The 25970-nt window shown below is 33.7% G+C and overlaps 2 protein-coding genes and 1 long non-coding RNA gene across 7 annotated transcripts in view; 1 reads left to right on the top strand and 2 right to left on the bottom strand.

The window, feature by feature from the left end:
* The window catches only part of LOC135137628 (uncharacterized), a 430031-nt gene that overhangs the window by 101850 nt on the left and 302211 nt on the right, over positions 1-25970 (bottom strand). For all 5 annotated transcript variants that reach the window (XM_064067329.1, XM_064067330.1, XM_064067328.1 and 2 more), the window contains one exon: positions 20867-21034. In XM_064067329.1, coding sequence (XP_063923399.1) covers positions 20867-21034 — 168 coding nt within the window. The remainder of the gene's footprint in view (positions 1-20866; positions 21035-25970) is intronic.
* LOC135137429 (carboxypeptidase N subunit 2-like) lies at positions 11195-12554 on the top strand. The gene has a single exon (XM_064067067.1). The coding sequence runs from the start codon at positions 11207-11209 to the stop codon at positions 12434-12436; it is 1230 nt and encodes a 409-aa protein (XP_063923137.1). The 5' UTR covers positions 11195-11206; the 3' UTR covers positions 12437-12554.
* LOC135137421 (uncharacterized) lies at positions 14613-15737 on the bottom strand. Its single transcript, XR_010281805.1, has 3 exons — positions 15467-15737; positions 15286-15409; positions 14613-15237 (listed from the first exon to the last, which is right to left on the bottom strand). It is a non-coding gene; the product is annotated as an uncharacterized LOC135137421 (long non-coding RNA).

A 25970-nucleotide genomic window follows, 5' to 3' on the forward strand; every position in this document is an offset into this window, starting at 1 on the left:
GACGCAAATAACACGGGTTTCTCTTTACCATTTACGACCTGTGATAACACAGCACCTACCCCATACGGAGACCCATCTGCACAAATTACTATGGGTTTATTTGGATCATATATTTCCAAAAGTTGATTATTGACTAACAGACGTTTACTTTCATCAAAAACTTTTTGACACTTAGCTGTCCATACAAACTTTTCTCCTTTACGTAACAGCTTATACAATTCATGTAATTCACTACTTAAATTAGGCAAAAATTTATGATAATAGTTTAATAATCCTAAATACGCTTGTAATTCAGAGACATTTTTAGGAGGTCTAGCCTCTCGCACAGCTTCCACTTTTGCCTTTTGAGGCTTAATTCCTTGACAGGATATGGTATGACCTAAATAATCAACTGAAGGCTGAAAAAACTTACATTTCTCTATATTGATGCAAACATTGAATTCATTCAAACGTTTTAGCACTAACTCTAATTTTTTCTGGCAATCCTCATAAGAAAAACCTCCTATAAGTATATCATCCAAATAGCAAACTACGTTTGGCAATCCCGACAAAATTTGATCCATTATGCTTTGGAACTGAGAAGGCGCGCTCGCGACACCGTATGTTAGCCTAGTATATCTGAACAATCCCCTCCAGGTGTTAATTGTCAAGTACTCCTGTGATTCCTGTGATAATTCTAATTGCTGATACGCCCCTGATAAATCTAATACACAAAATATTTTACATCCCCCTAAACCAACAAATATCTCATCTACCCTTGGCAATGGATAATGCTGTGTCCTAATATATTTGTTAATAGTGACCTTACAATCTACACAAATGCGCAGGGTATTATTACTCTTAGGGACAATTACAATCGGGGACGCCCACCTACTAAAAGATACAGGTTTTATAATTCCCACTTCTAGCATTCTATCTAATTCCTGACTTACTTTTTCTTTCAATTTGAACGGCACTGTATATGCTTTATGAAATATTGGTTTGGCATTCTCCTGCATAACTATATCAGCTTTAAACTGCTTAATGACTGAATTTGAATTCTCGCCGAAAATTCTTGGGTATTTGACTCTGATTTCATTTACAATTTTATTTCTATCATTTAAATTAAAATTACTACCTACTGACTCCTCCTTACTGACAACATTTAACGCATTTCTCCACTCTGGGTACAGACAATCCATCCAGGTGCGCCCTAACAACGGAACTACCGGTTTACTACTGCATATAATGTACATTTCTAAGGGAAACTCTTTTCGCTAACCTAGCTTTCTAACCTTGACAAGAATTTTTCCTACAGTGGAGACCTTATCCCCTGTAACAGACACAAGATTAACATTTGTTTTTACCACCGGACACGACAAAAATTTTTTTCGATACGTATCTTCACTAATTACCGACGCACATGCTCCTGAGTCGACTTCCATTTGTAACCAAATACCTTCAACTTCTATGTTGACTTTCACCGGCTGAACTTTCTCGTTCTGCACTCTATTCAGTTCGATGTCTCGTTCTTGACCTCTCTCACACTCCATGTCGTCTGACATCCTTTGAATAACCGTAGATGCTGGATCTCTTCTTCTTCTGGAAGCGCTACTACTACTCAATTGCTCTCTTCCTATACTTTTAGTCAGGCAACATCTAGCTATATGACCCAACTTTCCGCACTTGCGACATTTCCATTCTAAAGCTGGACACTTTTGACTATCATGCCTACGTCCGCATCTTCCGCACAGATCCCACGATCCAGTTCCACGTCTACCTGAAGAACCTTCTCTGATGCGAAATTGATTAAAGACAGTTTCCTTTTGTGTTTGATTTTCGGCCATTTCCCAGTTCACGGCGATCGAACACGCTTTTTCGAAGGTCAACCCCTGTTCTTTCAACAAAATGGCTCTCAGTTGACTGTTTCGCACACCAAAAACTAGCCTATCCCGCAGAGCTTCATTTAAAAATTCACTAAATTTGCACGATTGGGCCCTCGCCTTCAGCTGTACTACGTACTCACTAATGGTTTGATTTTCTACTTGGTCTTCTCTGTGGAATTTGTACCTCTCCGCTATCTCATTTATTTCTGGTGCGAAATGCTGCTTCAATACCTCCACCAACTCCACGTACTTCCTCTCTGCCGGATCTGCCGGGAACACCAATTTCTTCAATATTGAGTACGTCTCTGGTCCGATAAATGTTAAAAGAGACGCTACTTTTTTTGGTTCGGTAACGTCATTCAGCAGAAAAAACTGCTGCAACCTCTCACTCCACTCAGGGAAACTCTCGCCTGGAATATACGGCTCCACACTTCCCAACATCCTCGTCGCCACTTTTATTATGTCTGGGTGTGGGTTCTCATAGATCTCGTTTCCTTTCTATCCACATTTATTACTAAGAGTAAGATTCTACACATTGATCCACCATTACAAAACTAACTATCTCTACCGATCCCGTCCTACGCATGCGCACCTCAACTACCTTCCACCAACCCGGTTAAGGCCCTTTCACACGTACACAACAATATGAATTTTTAAAAGGCTCTTGATCGTCTCAATCAAGGAATGTTATTGCTGAAAATGAATGACTTTGGCTTTTTAGAATCCATGATGCGACTCTTTACGTCGACAAGTGCACAGGTATCGGGTGTTTCTCAGGGCACTGTCATGGGACCGCTTCTGTTTAATATATTTATCAATGATATAATCCAAGAAGTTGATACAAAATGTCGGCTCTACCCGAACGATTTTAAAAGGGTTCACAAGATTAAATTGATGTGTGGATGCCTCTCTTTCCAGTTCAATATAAACAATGTGTACAATTGGTCTATCAAAAGAAGTTATTAAAATCTTTAGTAGAAACATTTTTTTGTCTTGTTTGATTGTCTTGAACGGAATTGGAGCCTTTCATACAGGGTCATCATAAAATATTGTAGTCAAGGAAGGCGATGACATTGTTGACATTGTGTGCCGCCTTTCACAGTTTTGTGGAAAGGATTACACTAATATTAGAATTATTATTTTTAACGCCACCTTAGTGACTGCACTGTTTCGGCGCCAACGCTTCATTAGACTCTGTCGGATGTCAATACTTTTTTCGTTTTTACTGATTACTGGTGCGTTTTCCCACACTTTGTGCTTAAATTGACTTGGCTTGTTGTTTACATTTGCTGTCTTCCCCTTTGTGCCAAGTTTATGTGTCTCAAAAAGCAGCTTTTATTAAAACTTCATCTCAGGTAATGAATACAGAGGAATGACAATGGACAGTGTTACAAATGACTGTTTTAGGTTAGGATGGGTTATTCTTTGGAGCAAAACATGTTCATCATCATGTCCTATTAGCTTAATGTGATCTAAAAACAAAATTGGATGTAAAAAGTGTATGTAGGTACTGCAATAGAGTTTTTTATCTTCAGTAATTTTTATTTTTCTTTCTGTGGTAGTATTGTTTAGTAATATTTTTTTTTCATCTTTTTTATTATAGAAATGATAATTCTTGCACATGGCAGTTTTCACCTATTGTACGGACGAAGATCAAGGCTTTCAGTTGTGTTTTCCCAAGAGAAAAGCACCGGTTACAAACCACGTCTGCACAATGTTTGACGATACCTTACAATTTGCAAACTGAAACTACTCATTGCCATTTTAAAACAGCGGTTCTGTTCTTTAGTTGTGATAAGACTTGCTCTGTCATTGTCCATTACGTGATTTTTCACAATTTTCACTTTTAGAGTACCTACAAAAATGTAATTTTTTAATTAATTGACGTGTTCATTGGTTTCGACAAATTTAACCTCACTTTTTGGATTTCATTATTTGAAAAATTATTGTTTCTTTGCGAAACAGACCAGATGATTTATTCTGTTCCACTCTAATCGACTTTCGATCATGACAAAGCCCTTAATCGCTTTTCTGGTAATTTACAGTTTTTAAAGGACAAATATTTTGCAGTAGCGCTCATAGATGCTCCATAACACTGCATTTATCTGTCTATTTAAAATGAAATTAAACCGCAAACTTGGCATCAACTGTACAACCACATAAATATTCTTATCAGTTTTTAAACAATATAATATTAATAAATAAATTCAATGTTGACGTTATTATTGATTCGTGCGTAATATAACATGGGATATCTCCTCCTTACTACGCGCCAGCGGCAATACCAGTCATTTACCATCCTTCGGTTAGGTATGCGACTTCCAGTAATCCCCGTCGCGTCAAACAGTCAACATGTGCCGTCTAGAACCGCAGCGAATCATTTTTCTCCTCTCAGTGTTATTTTACCGTGAATTAAAGTGCGAATGCCGACATTCGTACTTGACCTTTTGTGACGATTTGACCGACCTCCAAAAATACGACGTTGAAAACTGGAGAGAAGTTGTTATAGGAAACGAAAACATGCAAAACTCGCAACTACATTCTCTGGATTACGACACCCTATCCTTGGAAAAGTTCGAAAAATTAAAAATTTTGATTGTGGTGAGACAGCTAAATGAGATCAAGACAAACACCTTCAACATAGAACCCCACCTGACGAGACTGGAATTTTTAAAATTTTATGGTAATGAGATCAGAATACTCAAATTTAACACTTTCGTTGATATAAAGTTAAGGGAGTTAAGTTTGGTCAATAACAATATAGAGTATATTCAAGAAGAAGCGTTCGACTACACCGATATTCGAAGCATCGATCTATCTTATAATAAACTCGAGAGGATAGAAACGGACGTGTTCACCGACGAGTTGCTTCGAAAAGGAACCAAAGAACTCGTATTTCGACACAACAAGATCAATCGAATCGAACTGAAGAGTTTTCCAAGTAGTTTGGAAATTCTCAATTTAGACTACAACCACTTGACATATTTTTCAGAGGAAACATACGCCAATCTGTACGAGTTGCAAGAACTCACTTTGAGTCACAATAGAATTTTTCAGGTGGCAGACTACATCCGACTTGGCGAATTAACGGAACTCCAAGTTTTGGATTTAAGTTATAACCAAATTAATTCCTCTTCGTTTTTAAAAAGTATAACTCCTCCTAATAAAGCTAAAAAAGATCCGCTTTTACAAATTTCGCTCGCTTTTAATCAGTTTCGATTTCTGGATCTTGAAGGCAACAGGTTGGAGCAGTACATAGTTTCGTTGTTTGGAAACCCATGGGATTGTCAGTGCTGGCCGGTGATGGCTAAATCAATGGCAGATAATAAAATGAAGAGGAATCAGTGCGACGTTCGACTTTTTGGTAATGGACAAGTTCCTTATTGCATTTATTATGGCAACGATAACTGTACCAAGACTACAGAAAATTTAGAAGAAAATGATAATGTAGATTATGAACACTTTTTTGAAATAATTAAGGCACGACAAGACACTGTTGGATGTAAGTTAACGCCAGAACAAGTGTAATTTTAAAAAAAATTTTGTTTGAAATTGCAAATAATGAATAAACTTTTCTCAATATTTCTATTGGTTTTTAATGTTGTAAACTTCCAGGGAATTTGAATAATTTTTTCCGTTAAACTGTGGAACGCTTTTTATGATTTCTTTTACATATGGTGAAAGATGACGGCGACGAACAGAACACCCTTTTCGAGAAGACTTTTCCTATCCGCTCATCCTTGGTAGTAAAGTTGAAATTATTACCTCTAAACAAGCTGAAAATTGCATGCTTCGTGGTTACTAGCGAAAAAAAAAAAATTCCTACAACGGAATGCATTGGAAATTTTGATTAAACGAGGTTTTTTCTTTACTGAAAATTTTGAAATTATATGCGGTAAAGTAAAAATTAATACACTGAAATTATTTTTCAATAATGAAGATAATCAATAAAAAGATTTTCATCCACTTAAGTATGTTCATGCAATTCGTACCTCAAACAACGCATAAATGCCGCATCTCAGTTAATGTACCGCATCCGAGTTATCGCTCGCGTTTAAAAATTGTTACCTTAAAGTCGAAATCGCTGTCAAATATTTCTTCATTACAAAAATGGTTTTAGACCAAAATCTACAACTTTACCGCTGTTTGACTTTAAAATCTTCGATAATATAAAAACTTCGGATGTTGAAAATTCCAATACACCTTTTGTGCAAGTAACAAAGAAAGATTTTTTTGGTTGAAATTTAATAACACACATACAATAAAAGTTCCACTGTTAGAATCAGAATCGTTGGGTTATACTAAGTTAAAAAACCAAGATAAAATTTTGTAATGTTCGAAATGTGATGTGATAAAAAACTAAAAATGCGCAATTTTAATATACAAAAATCAAATTTTAGTACGAATAAAAGCGAAGTAACAAAAATCTTATGACCATTGTGTTTTTTTTTAAACGAGTACCTACACTTTATGAAAGGTACTTTCACTTTTCCGACTTCATCTCCTATAGGATATAATCGTTTTCAAGAGGATACGAAAATTCTACGCATCATTTTGCGCACACAGTTAACTATAGATTTACCCACTTGGACCAAATTGTACCATGGGGGCAACTGAACGAACGAATTAGAAAGCTTCCAACTATAAATTATTCTTGCTTGTGGGCGTTTCCAACTGGAAATATGTGCTTTTTGAAAAATTATATTTACAAACATATTCTAGGTAAGATAATGAAAAATTTTGGATACTTTTAATTTTTGGTTCGTCACAAATATATTACAGCACCTCCTGTGGCCAAGAATGTATTGTTGGATGCCAAAAGAAAACGTGGTTGTCCTATAAAAGCTAAAAAAAAAAGAATCGTGTAGTGAATGTATATAACTAATTTATTTATTTCAAACCCTATTTTGTTCCGCACATACCCTAATAAAATAATGCTAAGTAGTTACTGATCTTGATTTTCTTATTATTTATCTTTCTATTATTTACTGCTAGTATTTTAGTTAGTTATGTATTTATACCATAATTAGGGAGATTATGGCACGAGGGAATGTTTGAAGCCCGACGAAGGAGGACTTTTAATTTCCCGAGGGCTACAATCGACAATTATGCCCGTGGTACATACAACGTTTTATTCTATTTGAGTTTCTAAAATATTTTGAACGAAATATTGATTATTTACCACGTTGTTTATTTGTTCAATAATTCGATTTTCAAAATGCAAACTCAAGAAGCGGAAAACGTTATTCAAAAGAAATTTAGAAGAATTTGAAGTTGACTATGAAATGATTTAATGAAATATTATCTTCCCAACTTTAATAAAAATGTTGAATATCGGAGCTTCTTTGAATAATTGATTATTGTAAATTTGCTTTGCAATTTTTGACTGATTTTTGCCATAAAGGCCAAATTATGCCCGCATTTGGGTGCTTATAAACAAGATTATAATTCTAAAATAGAATAGAATGATTAATTAATACGCATACATTGCTTTTATAATGCGAGTAAATCTTTTCCTTTTAATATTAGATTACGCAATGACGTCATGAATTTTTTAGTGGAGGATTAAAATGCATCAATTTGAATATGTAACACTCATAACGCTAACTGGGTTTCAAGAGTTTGGTGAAAATTAGCTAGGCCGATTTTGATTTAATGAATACAACAAATTGCATTATTTATTTTTTGAGGCCTGCTAGAAATATGTCGGTAATTATAAGAATTTATAAAATAAAAATATTTTACCATTTTACATAATTTTAAAAACTTTCTGCGTGAATAAATAAATACATTTTTTCTACCGCCCACGTTTTTTGGTTTTCTAATAGAGCTATTAACGCACGCAAATGACGTCACAGCAGTTCGTTAATAGCGGAAAGGCGTGCTTTAATAGATCTGGTGTAATTTAGATCGGTAAGATTGGTAGCAATGACGAGAAATGTCAGGTGAATGTCAGTGGCAAATCTAAACTTAAATTTCCCACGTTTCCGGACGCGTAACTTCTTCGCAAGACATTTTAACCAATTTTAAATTACGAAAACTCGAATTTATTCGAATTACAATTGTTGTTGTGAAAATTCGAACCTCAAATATTTCGTGGTTAGTGTCAGACCAACCCATCACCAACCACGACAAAAGTCCCCAGATTAAAAAAAATGCAAATTTTAATTAAATTTTGGGAAAAAACGTGTGCGGTAGAAAAAATAGTATAAATAACTTGTTCATAAGGCCATTGAGGCACTTGGATTCGTGCCTCGATGTTTGCCTTATGAAACTCGTTCTTTAATATACTAATCTCAATTTTCTGTGACTATTAAATGAAGATTAATATCTTGGCTAAATTTCAGAAAAGGTTGTTATAGAGATTCTAGGACAAACTGTAAAATTTTGATAATAAAACTTGTTGTGATTTGGTCAATCTAACAATAATTGTAACCAATGGTTCATCATTTTTTTAGATAATAATTAATTCTTAAAGTTAAAAAAATGTTATTCACACAGTATATTATACTTGCGGCAATAATCTTCAACAAAAATGTATTTAATGATTTTTTAAGGTGACGTCATCTGCTGTGTGAAGGGAATAAATAAAAACAAATTTAGACACGCATAACAGGATATTAATCATATCCACAGAATTTTGGAAAAATTCAAAGAATCATTTAGAAATAATTCCAAGAATAAATCGATCTGACTTTTTTGTGCTTTTTCGCATATTTGGACAGCATAAATTGATAGATTGAATTGAATCCAACAGTATAACGATTAGTTACAATAAACAGAGTGACGTAAGCATACATCTTCGTTCTGGTGCGGGTTGGTAGTTATAAAATCCCCGCATTCTTCAAAATAACCCGACTATTAGTGGCCATTAGTGAAACTAGCTTATAATGATTTGATGATTCACCGATTCTTTCAAATATTTGAAGTTTTTCAAATATTTGAAAGATTTCGGTAAATGTCAAATGCTTTTTTGACTGTATTGTTGGGTGTTTTTAATTGCTTTTTCGCACTCCTGAGTGTGAATTCGCTGTTTCACTCGCTCATTTAATTCCAAGGGTTTGAAGTAAAAAATCGAGGTTTCCATGACAACGAAATACTAAAACTTAAAAATTTGACGAGTTATTTATGTTTAATTTCTGCTGTCAAAGTGACATTTGAATTTATTTTTACAATTTCGTCTTTAAATTAGTCGAGAGTGCGAAAAATAGCGTATACTGTAACCTCACTTGACATACAGATTCTAAAACTTTTATGACTTAAGCGGCATAAGCCAATGCACCCTTACAAGTCAAACTGGCTATTGTAAGCTTTATGGACCCGAACAGCAAGGATTATTCGGTCCATTGTTGCCATAATGGAGCTGTGAAGTGAGTTAAGTTATACAATAGCCAGTGGGTGCTTTGGCTTAAGCTGCTTAAGTCATAAAAGTTTTACAAGGTGTATGTCAAGTGAGGTTACTTTTTTTTCTAGCACATAAGAAAATTATCTTTTAATACCTAGGCGATTATTTCCTTTGTATTCGACTCGGGAGTTAAACTTTCACTTTCGGGATTAAATGATGCACTTCAGTCCTTTGCTATATAATAATATAGTGTTTTTCTTTATTTGATTCTCGTAGAAATTATTCAGATGTTTGAAAATAAAATAGTATACATGACTTGGTGGAAAGTTTTCTACCACGAATTAATTGCCTCGGCTGTAATGAAACATTTTTCGAATGGATATGTTATTCCCCAAGATTTGTTTTACTGTATTCTATAAAGGCTACGTCCCTAGAGCTATTATTTTTTTGAAGATATTTATGAGGTTAGAACTTTGACAACACTGACATACTAGTATACCTAAATAATATAATGATAAGAGTAGAGCAAACACTGACAAGTGACAGCAATTTTTGACCCAAAACTAATGCCAAAAGGTCAGTGGCGTTACTAGGAAAATTTTAAATAGGGGCTACTATTGAATTAGTGGTATTAAGCTTATTTACATAATACAATAAACAAAATATCGGAGATAATTATTTTTTATCTCGAAATTTGTCAGTTAAATAGCTTTAATATAAACTCAAGAAATTTTGGACAACGAAACTGTTACTCTTTATTTTTTCTCAAATTTTTGATTTGCATTTTCAACCAAATTTCTCATTGCATGGCTTTTGCTGGACTATTTTATTCTTTGTTTTCTTGTTATTTCTTCTTCAGCTTTTCTGGTATAGATTCATTCTTGCAGTAAATTTTGTTTTGCTGCTGCAGCATGTTGGAAATTCTATTGAGCGATAAGGCGAATTTTTACTAATTTCTTCTTTCTTCAGGACTTCCAAAACATTACCAGTGCAAAAATTATTATTCTTTAAACAATCTCTCAAATTACAAAATATTTGCTCTACTAAAATTGCTATTTGGAACGCGTTCTCTGAGGCGTAATGTAAAGCACCAGTTTTATATTCTTTTAATGCCACAAAATTTGCAAAATTTTTTTATTAAGCTTTTAATAACGTAACCTGTGCAACTGTACAAAGGATTTTTTTCGCTCAAAGAAAGTTACTTTTTCTTCAAATTCCAATTTGTAAGTAAAGCTAAATTTTCTTTTCCTTTAGGAACATCGTTTTCTTTTCTATTAATATTTTTAATATAACTCAAAAAACCAACTAAAGGTGTTGTTTTGTCAGTTTCGTAACTTGAGTTATTGGAAACGTCCAAATATTGAGGCACTGGTAAAAGTTTTGAATCACGCTCTTTGTCTTACTCTTCTCATAATGATTATCTAGGTACACTGTGACATACCACGTGGCACCGGGCAATAATAATTTTCAAATTTATCTCTAAAATATAGCTAAATATAGAATGTATTCCTTACACTATAATCTGATATTACTTTTAAATAAAAATATTGCGCACATTATTTAAAATAAAGAAACATTGACATTCAGCTATGTCTACGTTATCAAGAACATTTTGAGCCTCATGTGAAAACTTACTATGTTTTATTATTATTTAAATGAATGATCTAATGTAATGCAAATTACCTTTCTTGCAAATATCACCGACTGTGTTGTTTAGTTATTCAATGTAATAAAATGCTAACAACCGACTAAAAAACCGAATATTTATAAATTCCTATGAAATGTCCGTAATAGTCCTTAACCTCCCATTTGTGTTAAACCTTCCATTATTATTAGACTCAGTCATCGGCCTAAACGTTAATTGTCGTAATAGTTACATAATGTAAACAAATCCCCAATCCCCTCTTTGCAAAAGTGGAAATACCAGTTAATCTTCCACAATCGTTACTCACAATGTTTGGAATTCTAGTACACTACTGTAATTCAGAGAGTCAACATGTGTACCTCGAACTTACACAAACTCATTTTTCTTGTGTACGTGCTCTTCAGTGGCGAAATCAAGTGCGGATGTCGACACTCCTACCTGACCTTTTGCGACGACTTGACCGACCTCAACAGGCACAATGTGGAAAATTGGACCGAACTGGTAGTAGGGAAGGAAGATGGCGACATCTCCCAGTTACATTCAGTGGACTACGACACGTTTTCCTTCGACAAGTTCGAAAGACTGACAACTCTAATCGTAGTGCGACAGATAAAAGACATCAAAACGTACACCTTCACAGCAGAACCCGAAGAGACGAAGTTGGAATATCTAAAACTGTACGGTAACGTAATTAAAAGACTCAGATTCACGACATTCGATAACTTGATGTTGAGGAAGCTAAGTCTGGTTAACAATGAAATCGAGTACATCCACAAGGAAGCTTTCTACAACTGCGAAATTCGAGTTATCGACTTGTCGCAGAATAAGCTCGAAATGATCGAAGCTGGCGTCTTCACCGAGGATTTCCTGGGCAACTTCACCAAAGAACTCATCTTTAGAAACAACAAAATCGAAACCATCGAAGCGAACAGTTTACCGAGCAGCTTAGAAATTCTTAATCTGGATTACAACAATATTAAAAATCTGAATTACAACGTCTTCGAAAATCTTCGACACCTGCAAGAATTTAGCATAAGTTACAACAAAATTCAGTCGTTGCCGGGTGTGAAGCAATTTGGAGAGATTCGAGTGATTGACGCTTCGCATAATCGGATTGTCGGCATAAATGCTGCGGAATTCAACGAACTGACTCAACTGGAAGTTTTAGATTTGAGCCACAATAGGATTAGTTATCCTTTGACTTTTAACAAATTTAATTTTCCGGAGAGACATCCCTCGTTGCAGATTTCGTTGGCTTTCAATAAGCTTACCCATTTGATTCTGGAGGACGATAGTTTTCGGCATCACATTGTAATTCTTTATGGAAATCCGTGGGATTGTAAGTGTTGGGCGATTATGGAAAAATTTATGATTGATAATAAAGTGAAACGGAATCAGTGCGATATGCAGTATTTTGGAACGGGTCAAGTGCCTTACTGTATCAATTATGCTTGTAATGACTGTACGCAATCGAAGGTGAAACATCCGAATTTTACGAATACTGATATCGAGAGATTTTCGGAGTTAATTAAGAAAACCGAAGGTAACGTCGGATGTAATTTGAAACCCCGAAGACTATAAAATATACATATTTTTAATATAGCTGTATATTGACAACGAATATTCTTTTCATCTTAACTTTAAATAGAGTGTTATTTATTATAATGTAAATAAATTTCTACATGTGTCATTTTCTAAATGATGTTTATTCTGCAAATTTTATTCCTGAGAGGTGTGCTTTGTCGAAGTAATTACGAATTTTATTCTCAGTGCAAGATTTAAAAAAAAAATACAATGAAAACAACTGGTCTCAAAAGTTTGAGACAAGACATCGCCTTATGAGATGTAACCAATACTTAGTCTATGCCTGATTTTTAATCCATACTGTGTACAAGGTTATTCAGAGAAGTTCCACACCTAAAAAACCAGAAATATAATTTTAAAACCATCTTTGACATTTATTACCATTTAAAAAATATATTAAGGCATAATATTTCTGTTATCTGTTTTGTGTAACCTTATTGACGTTGTGTCAGACAAAGTCATGTTAAAACTGACATTTAGACAGAATTGATACACAGTTTATTAAACGACTAAAAGACTAATATGATTTTGATCTATAGTGAGTGCTTAACGGTTGAGTAGAAAACATTATCCATACAGGATGTGCCCTGGCGAGCTCATTTCGAATTTATTTATAACAATTAACGTTTATTTCCAAATTATGAAAACTAAACAGCTAATTACGTTTTACTTAAAAAAATAGTATTAGTAAATAAAAGACTGATTTGAAAATGTATTGCTGGTTGCGTTTTGAGGAGCCTCTCGTGAATCACTGTGTATTTGGCTTTCCCTAATTAAACCAAACCTACCAAAACTTCATTCATGCAACCAAGTGAGTTCTCATAGTTTCAAATGAGTTCGTTGCGTACTTTCCAAGAAAACTTAAAAGTTTTATTGTAGAATTTTATTGTTTTTACTATAATGTGGATAAGGTTAAAAGTAAGAGTGCATTACTCAACCACATAGAAGCAAGTTTTGTTGTTTTTTCAGTGGAAATCAATTAACAAAAGTTTGTTAATATATTTTTTTTAATCAACATTTAATAAACGATTTAATACAAAAATTAAACATTACTATGTAATTTCTGAGACAAATTTTTAAAGGTTTAGTACAACAGAATGTCTTATAAAATCTTTGAGAGGGATTGACAAAACTCGTTTTGGGCTGCGATTTAAAGTTAATTCAATTATGCTGATGTTTTCTCAACACCAATTATGCTTTTTTTGTAAACGTCTCCTTAAACACTTAAATTCCTTGTAAAAAAGGATTAGATACCCGAAAAAATTTATTTAAAGCTGAGGGTATGGAATTTTACGCAAAACATTTTAATTACATTTCCTCAATATACGTACACAAATCTGAACAGATTCTTAAGGTACTTTGACGGGCTGACTAAATTTAAAATTAACAGATTTCTCATGTCTACAGTTAAATCCATAAGGTTGTAACCACTCGTTAAATTGTAAGGTTGGCATTACAGCCAATGGTGTTTTTCACATGAACAGATTGGTAACGGCGCATGTGTCAAAATTTGACAATTACGCATGAGAGAGTTTTATTTAAATATCTCACAGTTTGTTATTAAACCATATCATTGAAAAATGGTACCAACACGGCATATTGTGATAAATAAGCAGATGAAAATGGCACTTGCCAACTGCCACAATGAATTGAAACTTGCTTATCCCTAAGCATCGTCCCGAGAACTTGAATTCAAGCTTGCAAAATTTTTTCAGTATGTAGTTATTCTTATACCATGGAAAGAGAGTACTATACTATGAGAGTAACGTATCGACATTCGGAACTTTTTCCATGTTATTACAACACGGTGGTCTGTCGAAGGACTTTTAGTTTTAACTACCTCAAGTTGAAAGTGTATATCTCGCTTTTTAGTACAACATTGTCTTTTCAAGTTTTATACCCACTCTTTATATCCTAAACAATACAACTAAATGTCCCTCATTAAATTCAAACACTGCATAAACTTTCCGACTTTCCCTGTAAACTTATCATTAATTCGTATCCTTTTCATAGTGTTCCCGATGTCAAGCCCACAAAATTATAACCCAACACCAATCTGGAGAACCGTTACAAGAAGCAAAGTGGAAACCAAAACAAAAATCGCAGTGGTATTCAAATTTGGAATTTAAAGATCTAACCTACCGTATATTTGACAAAAACAAAAAAAAAAGAGTTTTTTACTCTTCAGGATTTGTTTATTTTTGCGAAAGAACATCCAGAATATACAGCAAGTTTAAATACTTTACATTGAGTATTAAAATCCATGGGATCCAGATCTAAGAAAGTTAACAACAGAAAAATAATTGCTTTTTGGTTATTTGGTCTATGTGTTCCCAATGTTTCTAACCACTCCTGTAACAGTTAGTTTAAATAAGCAGTCAAATTATTTTCAACATACGTATTATTTTAGCCTCTGAATTTTGTGAAGTTCCATTTTGTTCATTATTACCACTAAAATCCTCAGGACGGAGGAGCATAGCCAGACCTATTGCCTTCAACCAAATTCCTTGTACACTTTGTAAATAATAAGTAGTACCAAATATTAGAGTTATTAAAGATAACGTTAAAGACTTGTTGGTGTCCCATTTTTTTGATGAAAAATTGGTCATCCGTTGCGACTAATTAAGGTGATCTACCCATTATAGACAATTTTGGTGTTGCTCGCGAAATTGATCATTTCAGCCGAGAGAGCTGGTCCTTCGAGTCATATCATATCATAGTTAGCCACACATATAATTATCACGTATACTCATGTACAATAATTTAAACAAATTCTGAATATCTCAGTTATTCCCCATCTGTAAAGTAATTTTTATGAAGCAGCAACAATAAATAAATCAATTCACCTTGTTTTTTTACCAACCCAACATTTGATTTCATTCGTGACCACAATATTTTTGGCTTCATTTTATCGTAATTCGTAAACGTATCAACTGCAAGTCTAAATTACAGGAGGTGGCATTCTTCTTTCTACAAATGAAAGATAAAACACGTTTCTATTTATCGTTGCTCTTGTATCATAATTACCATGAAGACTCAGGTTATCCTGTTTTCACTGAAAATTGTTTATCAATTTTTACAATATTGCGACAAGTTACAATGATAATTATGAAATAACCTGTGCAGGAGTGCAAGAATTGCAGTGAAGTCGAACGTAATCATGTGTCGCGAATACATGAATGAACTGACATTATATTGACAGGTCACCAGATATGTCACCAGGCTACTAAAAGACAGATTTACACTGAATAATTTTTTAAAATTTACACTAGGGAGTGGTTACAACCTTATGGATTTGAGTTTAGAACGTTTCATTTCTAAAACAGGACAAAGCTAAAATGTGCATATTTAATCACTCTGTAGAACAAAATTAGGACCCTGTTAATTGTTTTGGAGGTTATATGAAGATAAAATGGCAAAAAAGTATGAAGAAAAATTCTGGCGATGGGATTTTTTTATACGAGGGTCATTTAAATTTAACTGCAAATTTCGACATGATTCTCTATTCAAACGAAATAATTTTAAACTAAAACATGCTATTTCTAGACACATTCTCCTTCTAACTCTATGCACTTGAGCCATCGTTTTGAAAGTTTTGCAATACCATCTTTAAAGAAGGTTTTTGTAATACGTTAAGCCAGTTGTGCACAAAATTTTGTATGTCGTTATCAGACTCAAATTTGATGCTTCCTAAAGTTTCTTTGGTAGGGTCAAAGACGGCAAAATTGCAAGACAAAAAAATGGGACTGCAAAAAGGATGTGGAAAAGTCATCCAATGGATGTTTGCAAGCGTGTGTTGGGTCATTTGAGCAGTATAGAGGTGTGCATTGTCTTATTCTACTCTGGGAATAAAATTTCCGGTTAAATTTAAACTCTCTTCGTATATGATAATTTTGCAATACAGTACAATAAAACTTAAAATGAATTATAAGGAAAGTAAAATAGAAATAAATGATTTCCTTTGCATTGGTTATCGCCGTATTTCTGTCCATAAAAAGATACCCATTTGGTAGTTATGTTTGTCGTTTTCCATTTATGTTCATCATTTAGACATCTGGCTGCATGACCGTGCAAATTAGGTGATGAATCACAAAGAACGAACCAATCAGTGTGAATAAAAGAAAAAAGGAAACTGATGTGAAAATTCGCGACGTTTATAAAAAGCAGGAAAACTTTGCCAACTCCTTCAACAAAAATTACGGCAGGGCAGGAGAAATTGAAAAGGTGACATCAAATTAAAAAACATATTAATTAAAAAAAGTTTAATTCATAAATTATTTAATTCAGTTAAGAAACATTATTACTCTGAGAATTTTGGAAGAAGCTTTTTCCTTCATTAGAATGAAATATTTAAGTAGGAAACAATTTTTTGAATTTGCGACTACCTTAGACCTGCATCGGAACTCTATGATTTCTTTCGCCTTCACTATGGAACGACGTGATGGTACAATCTAACGCAAAAGTTTTAATAATAATACTACGCTTTATTTTTCTATGGGAAATACACCCAATTACAGAAAAATAGTACTCCTAATTTATAATATAACGGGTGCTTAATGTAATTAATAGATAAATACAAAAAACAAATAGAACAAATTAAAGTATCAGTCCTCATACATAACCTAATTTGAAATAGCGTAAACAAATACTAAACAAAATGATAAACTAAATCAAGAACCATAAAGACAATAATAAAAATAATACCTATAATTCAAAGGAAAGTATTATTGTATAGTATTCAAAGTTGTAAGGACACATTAATTAATAAAACTTACGGAGTCAGCATTTATGTCACATACTTAGATATGACAGTGTGTCAAAAAGTCAGCACATACTTAATTGAGATTGGAGACTTTGCTAAAGCGTTGGAGTTTGGAGTACCATAATAATAGTATATTATTAACTAAGGTTGTGAAGACAGACATTCTAGACCGAGCGCAAATTAGAACCTGAGACGCGCAGCGTCGAGGGCTCTAAAGCGCGAGGTCTAGAATTGGCTTCACAAACGTGGTTAATATACTATTTTTTCCACTAGTAGCCCATTTGAGGATTGCGAATTTTCAAAATGTTTTTTCTGAAGTGCATCAATAAAAATGTGTACTCACGTCATTTTAGTAAGCTTTGGAATTTTATTATTTTTTGACAATCCAGAAATGGTCCAGAACTTTTGTTTTAATTTCCTCCATATTTCCCGTTTTTAATAAATTTTTGTGTGAAAAATGTTGTAAAGTGAACCATCATGTACCCCTCCTCATTCCGTCGTACTTACGCGACCGCGACAAATTTGGCTGAAAAAGGTATGGACCTTTTATCGTTAAAGCGACACGGGGAATGGAAATCCTCCAGCATAGCAGAAGGATACAACGACGGCTCGATCTTCAATAAAAAAAAAATCGCCGAAATCGTCCAAAGCTCATCTACGGCAAATCAAGTCAAACCAAATCGGAACCATGATTCAGTTTCAGTCCCGTAAACTTCATTTTCACTCCCATCAACTTCATCAACTTTGTTTCACCAATTTATCCTCAATTTATAATCAATTCAGGGTTTGGAAATCATTCCAGGGCATAATTTAAAAGCAAATTTTCCAAAATGATCGTTTTCAGGTTATGTCTCAGTTTTTCTGACAGTTGTGGACAGTTGTCACATTAGGTGGCCAACTTCACGTTTACATTATTGACCAAGGTTCACAATTTTCCAAATTACAGACCTCTAGACAAGTCGACAATTAGCCATTGTAATGCTACTAGTGGAAAAAATGTATTACGTGAGCTGAAGTGGGGAACCAAATACTTAATTTGTGACAAAAGACATGAGCAATCTAACTTATTGCGAACAAGATTGAAAAGAAATTTAATACCAATTAATGTGCGACGAGAATTTAAGTGTAAGTAATTAAATCTGTTTAAAAGTAAGGAATCATCATAGCCCTGCTGGGGATAGCTGCCATCGACAAAATAGGTCAAAAACTTCAGAAACTGTCTTCGAACAGATTCTAATTGGTTTATGTAAATGTTATAAATGGGATACCAAATTAACACTCCATATTCGTTTTGATCCTAAGGGCGGAACCGAGCTGCCAACCATCGTCAGCTTATCACAGCAAGATGTCTCCAAGGGCAGAATATTAACATACAAGCAAATTTATACTTCAACTAAATTCTAATTAGTAATTCGTTTTAGCTTGTAAGTGAAAAAATAAAAATATCAGGCGATGTGATGGTACAGAATATAAGGAAAGCCTAATCAAGTTTCTATGGAAGACTGTTGCAAATGATCTAAGCTAGGGAAGTATAGTCCATCGGACGAATTGCCACTTTTATGTTTTCTCGACGTTTCATGACATCTACAGTACGAAAAAAGTAGTCCCCTGTTTCCGTCTGTCTATCTATTTGTCTGTCTGTAGCCATTTTTATTAGACACATAATCTCCGAAACGGCTGGACCGATTGTTGCCAAATTTTGTATGTATGTTAGAAATGTCATGTAGATGATTAAATGCTAGTCAAAATTTGACCAATCATCCCCACCAACAATTTGATGACATCATCTCAATGTATTCAGGCCAACGATATCGGTTCTCTGGAAGCGACCTTGTGCGCACCGAATCGGGTTTACCCACCCTTTATAATCTTTGTATATTTATCATTCGAAAGCGAGACTTAAAACTTGTAACATCGAAACGAAACGTATCAATATATTTGTTGTTGTGTTAAAACGAAGTTTTTATTAATAACGCGAGACTCTGAACGGGTTTCCAAACACAATGAATCGTTTTTTCAAATGAGTTGAATGTTATACAAAAATATACTCCTGTACTTGCAGTATACGAATCCGCTCTCAGTCTACAGTAATCTAAGCATATAAAGTTTGTCTAGAATTATAAGAATTTTATGGACTCCCAAAGTTAATTCCTTTTATAGCCCTGTTGTCAATTTTACTGTACAGCTGATGAGCGGGGCGAACTCAGGTACAGTAAACATCGGCTTTCTTCTAACAGGCTCTTTACCTGTACAATAGAATTGACGACATGGCTGTAAAACGAATTAACCTTGGGAGTCCATAAAATTCTTATAATTCTGGACAAACTTTACTTGTATTTGAACTGTCGTCCTTCACAATGAACATAAAACTTCTAATTAGTTTATGTCTTGTCACGGTTAATAGAGTATCACGCGTTAAACAATAATAAATATTCCTAATTCAATTATTTCATGTTCTAAATCATGCAAAGGTCGCAAATATGCCTAATCGACTTGTACGAATTTGGTTGAGTTTATTCAGTTTAAATCCAAATTGAATTGTCAAAATGGAATAAAAAAAATAATTTCACCCTTATTTTTAAGCCAGTGACCTAATGACAACACCTCGATAGTATGGAAAATTCAGGTTTACACTGACGGCTGATTACTTTTCGAAACTGAAAAAAAATCACTGCCTATCCAAAATACACGGTTATCCATTTTTTTTTTGGCGCTATTAATGATATCATGAAATTCAGACGATGTGAATTCGTTAGATTACTCAGATTATATTTAAAAATAGCTATAGCGGTATTATCATATTAACAGTCAAAGAGGAAAGTCTAAAACTGTATGTTTTTCAAAATTCCAAATACAGGAAAACTTTCAAAATATTGAAGGTGCAAATAAGTTCTTTATAAATTATGTTATGCGAAAAAGGAATTTTGATGATGAATAAAATCGTTAATGTTATACACCAATTATTTTTATTACTGTCTATTATAAAAAACCTGCGTTGATAGTAAAATGCTAATCGAATAAATTTGTTCATGTGTATCTGTAATTTTGTTAAATTCGCTTAAAATTTATATTGAGATATTCTTTATGCATACAAAGAATAGTAAAAAAATTATAAAATGAAATTTTAAAATTTGTCTCAAAACCTATATACCACACTGTTTTCTTCAAAATAAAATTTGTGTGCATTGAGACGGTCTCCAAAATAATTACTCAGAAAAGGTATGCAGATTTTTTTGAGTCCGTCCTTACCTAAAATTTACAAAATCGATTTCTACGAAAATAAAAACGGGTCTAAATTAATTATATCCTAGAACCAACTAATACTAATTTAGTAAAATGATAATCCATTCTTCTTGAACGCAGTCCCGCTTTCGTCTGACACACAACTAAATCTTCAAGAACACTACTAAACACTTAATGGAAGATGTGGAAGACAATGAAACTATTTAATTCATGATCACATCAACAACAAAGCGCTTCTCAAACCCCATCCGCTTCTATTAAAATTCTATTCCGATAGAAGGCAATGTGCGCGTAGTTACAAGAACCTTGTTATCGCGTGTTCAAAATCGTACGTGAGCCTGCTACAAAAATCGACTTTAAAAAATCGTCTGTTTTCCTCATAGCGCCTCCGCATACAAGTCAAGAATATAAATAAGACATACCTGATCGGGGCTCAGAATCTGATGGGTTTGGCCCTGTGCCGTCCAAGCAGCCATCTGTTTGGGTGGGACGTCGGGGGCGATGGCGCCTTTAGTTCTTTTCTTGTAATCGTGGAGGATCGGGATCTTGGAGTTCTTGTCGGTGCTAGACAAGATGACTTCCCTTTCGATCTAGAAGAAAAAAAGCAGCGTGTAGATTGTGGGTGAAGATGTATAAGTCTGCTTGTGTCAAGTGCCTACGCTTTAATATGTCGACGGGGTATGAGAAACGAGTATTTATTATTTGTTTCATTAAGTCGTGATTTCACTCTAAGATAACAAAAATGTTTCACAAGAGCTAACGTAGCTTATTTTCAGCTGAAAGTTACTGAAAAATGTTTCCGTCAAAGAACTACTAAGATATAAATCCAGAAATTCCAGCTACTCTATTCTACAGTAAATTATGACGTTTTATTAAGAAAATTTCATTCTCAAGATCCAATAATTCAATATGGCACGTTCCTTTAAATATGTATAGTCTATTCATGTAGGTTATACCTCATAAAATTATATGCACCCCACTTTAGAAGAGGCTAGTCGGTTCATGTCATCGAAGACGCGTATCAGATGATTCATTGCAGGACAGGGGTGGATGTTCCTAAATCCCATTCTTTCTCTGAATTTCAAATTTCATCGAAATTGATGTGGGTACAGTGAATTTTGATTGCTCGAGTGACGATGAACCTGTATAACGATGTATAACATATACACATATTTATTATAAATAAATTATATAATATCTATTGTTTTTTCACTATAAACCACGTAGATAACCAAGACGGACGGCAAGTCCGGTCCTGGATTAAGAACCAGGTAGACTCCAACGGCAGTGTAGGTACATCTATCAACAACAGTGGTTTACCACATCTCCACCCATCAGAAAGAGCTCAATATATAAAATTTTATGAGGTATATCCTTGAGTTTTAGTTTTATGATTTGTTACAATTGCCATTTCAGTTTTAGTTTAATAATAATTTGTTATAACTGCCATGTGTAAATATCGTTTGATAAAATCGCCAACAAAACAGTGAAAAAACTTTTTCATACGATTTTTTGACAAAAGAGTTTTAAGATATATGTTACAACTTAATGCTTATTAGTGTTACGAAAGAAACCCATACGCCGCTCCAGTACGACGCCTATGGCTTCTAGTCTATACGGCAATAATGACTCATCGTCGATGAAGTCACCCGGGCAGCGTTCGCATAAAAATAAACCTGGAGGGGGTTATAGGAAGTCTCGATTGCGGCGCGACGTATCCGTTCAGAAAAGCCTCGAAGCGACGTTCGCTAAAGAACGACCTGGAAGCGGAAGACGCGATGGATTCCAGAAAGACCGCGATTGCGAAACATCGAGAAGGAAATATGTGTTTAAATGGAGGCCACCTTCGGGAGCGAGTCAATAAGTCTTATGAAGTTTTTTAACGGATTGTTCATAATTTTCGAATTTTTGTATTTTCCAAAAAGTGTCGACTCACTGTCTTACAAGCATTCCAAGTCGATTAAAACCTCTTCAAATCTCGTATTTCCCAGTAATTGATAAACTGCGAGCCTACAAAGATTCCCTCTTTAATTTTCGTCTCGGTTTTGTTGTGAAATTTTTGTCTAAGGTAGTAAAATTCACGCCAATATTTGCTCTTTGCTTTGTCAACATTTTTCATCAAACTCAGTTTTATATATGATGGTAGAAGAATCTTGTCTGATAAACCGAAGACAATTGCAACTGTAATGTTTTGTCAAAAAGAAGGGTCATATTTCTTCATATGAACTGCCTAAATTAACAGGAATTGAAGGGTAAATATTTCCTAATTATATATTAGTAAAATAAAACTACTTATTACATACATATAAGAGCTAGTGTTTGATATTCGATCAGTTTTTTAGTAAGATGAACCATGGAAAATATGTCTACTTTATATCATATGAGGCTATAACAAATTGATTAACAAATTTAACGATTCGTTGTCTTTCGGTCCGATTCTTCGGGTTCCATTAACCAGCAAGTGTTCCTCGACTGGTGTAAGTAATGTATCTCTTTATATTTACTTTAAACGGATTCTCCTTCCTAAGACATAAGTGGCATTCGATCCTAGTTTGTATTAGGCATAAAAGAAATTTCCATTAACATATAGAAAATCGGTGTTATTTTTATTACTAATAACATAGGTCTACAAAAAAAAAATCGAAGTCATACACTTTTCGTCTTTTGTGCATAAATGAGTTCCTTGTATTCTAAACCTTCTGTAAAAATGATTTTTGCCGTTTCTACACGTCTAGTTTAATTTTTATTGGGGTTCGAAATACCAAAAAACACGATTTTAACACTTTTCAAAAAAAAATAATACCTTGGAAAATAATGCTGCTAATAATTTTTATGAAATAATTAGTACATTTTATTTATAAGCATTGGTCTCTTTCTGAAGCACAATCATTAAGCAATAAAAATTACAATGATAATAGACTTAAAATCAAGGTGAATTCATAAATAATAAGTGTTGACTTGTTTTAATTTGTAAAATATAAATAGAATTTACTATTCAAAATTTTGAGGTGATGTCATCAAATTTTTGATGGAGACGATAAGACAAATTTTAATTAGCGTTTTACTATACCGAGCGGAAAATCGATGGGGTTATAATGATTTTAAAATCGGTTGTTTTGCTACGTTTAACAACTAATAGTCCAGTCATTTTAGGATAAAAAAGGGATCAATCTCGGAATGAGAGATAATAAGCTGAATTTTTGTATATACCTTAATTTTGGCGTTTTAAAAGTTGTGTCACAAGTCTCATAAAATCTCGTGTCTGCGTCGTAAGTTATTCAAGGTCAAAGATGAAGAAAAACAGTTTTTTGCGATTATCTCGGTTTCTATTGCTCCAGTGATGTTAACATCTATTACCATAATTGTAGAGCACAAAATTTGGGACAAATTTTATTTGACACATTTTTTCATGCGCTCAATCGTTTTTGAGATAAAGGGCAGTGAGCGCGCAGCGCTCATCCATACGTACTGTAATGCAATCAACCGTGAATATCTATGAATACTACCTTGAATTTTGAAAAATTTGTATTATTTATCAATTAATACATTGTATTTAAACATTTTACATATTTTCAACATATTCATTGAATAATACTTACCTACTTTGTGTAATTAAAAACGCATTTAATGAAATACTTATTGTATATCTCAATTTATTTATATCTTTAAAATGTGTAAGGTTTTAAATATTTACTTATTCTTCTATCATGATTATAACTGGAAGGTCTGGAAACAACGATTCAGGGCACCGAAGATGATGACGATGAAACAGAAATTCCCGAACGTCCAGAAGATGACGGTAAAGAAGAAGAAAATTAATACTTTTGTTCTTTAAATTATTAAAGATTTCTAGATTTTCACTGCAATTCAATTTCAATCGTAAGAAATGCACAGGTACTGAACAAAGATAAAATTAAAATACATTAACTCGTTTTACTTCCTTAAATTTTTACTTTGAAAAAATTAATATAACTTTTAGATATATAATAATATAACAAGTATAATATATTATCTAATATATAAAAACTTACACATTTGAAAGATAAAGTACTTAGTTATTTTTCTACTTAAAATCTACTTTCAATAAATTAAGATATACATACAATAAGTATTTCATTTAAAGAGTTTTTAATTCCACAAAGTAGGTAAGTATCATTATCATTAAATGAATGTATTGAAAATATGTAAAATGTTATTAAATGCAATGAATTAACTGATAAATAATACAAATTATTCAAAATTAAAGGTAATATTCACAGATATTCACGGTTGATTGCATTACAGTACGTATGGATGAGCGCTGCGCACTCACTGCCCTCTATCTCAAAAACGATTGAGCGCATGAAAAAATGATTTCAAATAAAATTTGTCCCAAATTTTGTGCTCTACAATTACGATAATAGATGTTAACATCATTGGAGCAATAGAAACCGAGATAATCGCAAAAAACTGTTTTTCTTTACCTTTGACCTTGAATAACTTACGACGCAGAGACGAGATTTTATGAGACTTTTGAGACAACTTTTAGAACGCTAAAATGAAGGTATATACGAAAATTCAGCTTATTATCTCTCATTCCGAGGTTGATCGCTAATTTGACTGGACTATAAGCAGCAAAAAGTAATACAACTTTTAGTCAATATTTCTTTCGCCCATGACCATGTTTAATTACCATTTCAGTTAGAATGTACAAATATATGCAAAACTTGAGTAAGCAGTTGAAAAATTTTGACGTACTTATTACAAATTGTCCAAATTTTCAAAACACTACGTTTAAAATGTTCGCAGGTAATTTTAGATCCCAGGGGTGGGATTTTGTTTCTATAACGATAAAATATCGGTATCGATAAAGGTGGTCGTCTTTTTCTTTCTCACTTGAAATTTATATTTTCGTCCTTGTCATTTATCGCTTTGTATCGTATCGGTAGAAACAAAATCCCACCCCAGATGTTTTACTTTCGGATAAATTTAAAGGAATCTGGTGTTTTGTTGCTGGATGAACTTGAAAAAATCTGTATATCGTGTAAGAAAGTAGAGGGAGGGCGGGTGGGCGGGACTAGTACTTAGCAAGATAAGACTGATTTTGGCAAATGACATGTCTTCTAAGAAAACAAAGGGTGGGTGGGCGGGGCTAGTACTTGTTAAGGTAAGGCCAACTTTGGCAAATGACATATCCTCTAAGAAAGTAGAGGGCGGGTGGGTGGGGCTAGTACTTACCAAGATTAGACTGATTTTGGCAAATGACATGTCTTCTACGAAAACAAAGGGTGGATGGGCGGGGCTAGTCCATGCTAAGGGAAGACTAACTTTGGCAAATGACATATCCTCTAAGAAAATAGAGGGGCGGGTGGGGCTAGTACTTAGCAAGATTAGACTGATTTTGACAAATGACATGTCTTCTAAGGAAACAAAGGGTGGGGGACGGGGCTAGTATTTGTTAAGGTAAGACTAACTTTGGAAAATGACATATTCTCTAAGAAAAGAGAGACCCACCCTCTCTTTTTTTAGAGGGTATGTCATTTGCCA

This window comes from Zophobas morio, unplaced genomic scaffold (assembly GCF_036711695.1).
Source record: "Zophobas morio isolate AGI-343-1 ecotype UQ-CSIRO unplaced genomic scaffold, CSIRO_AGI_Zmor_V1 ptg000029l, whole genome shotgun sequence".
In the NCBI taxonomy this organism is placed as follows: Eukaryota; Metazoa; Arthropoda; class Insecta; order Coleoptera; family Tenebrionidae; genus Zophobas; species Zophobas morio.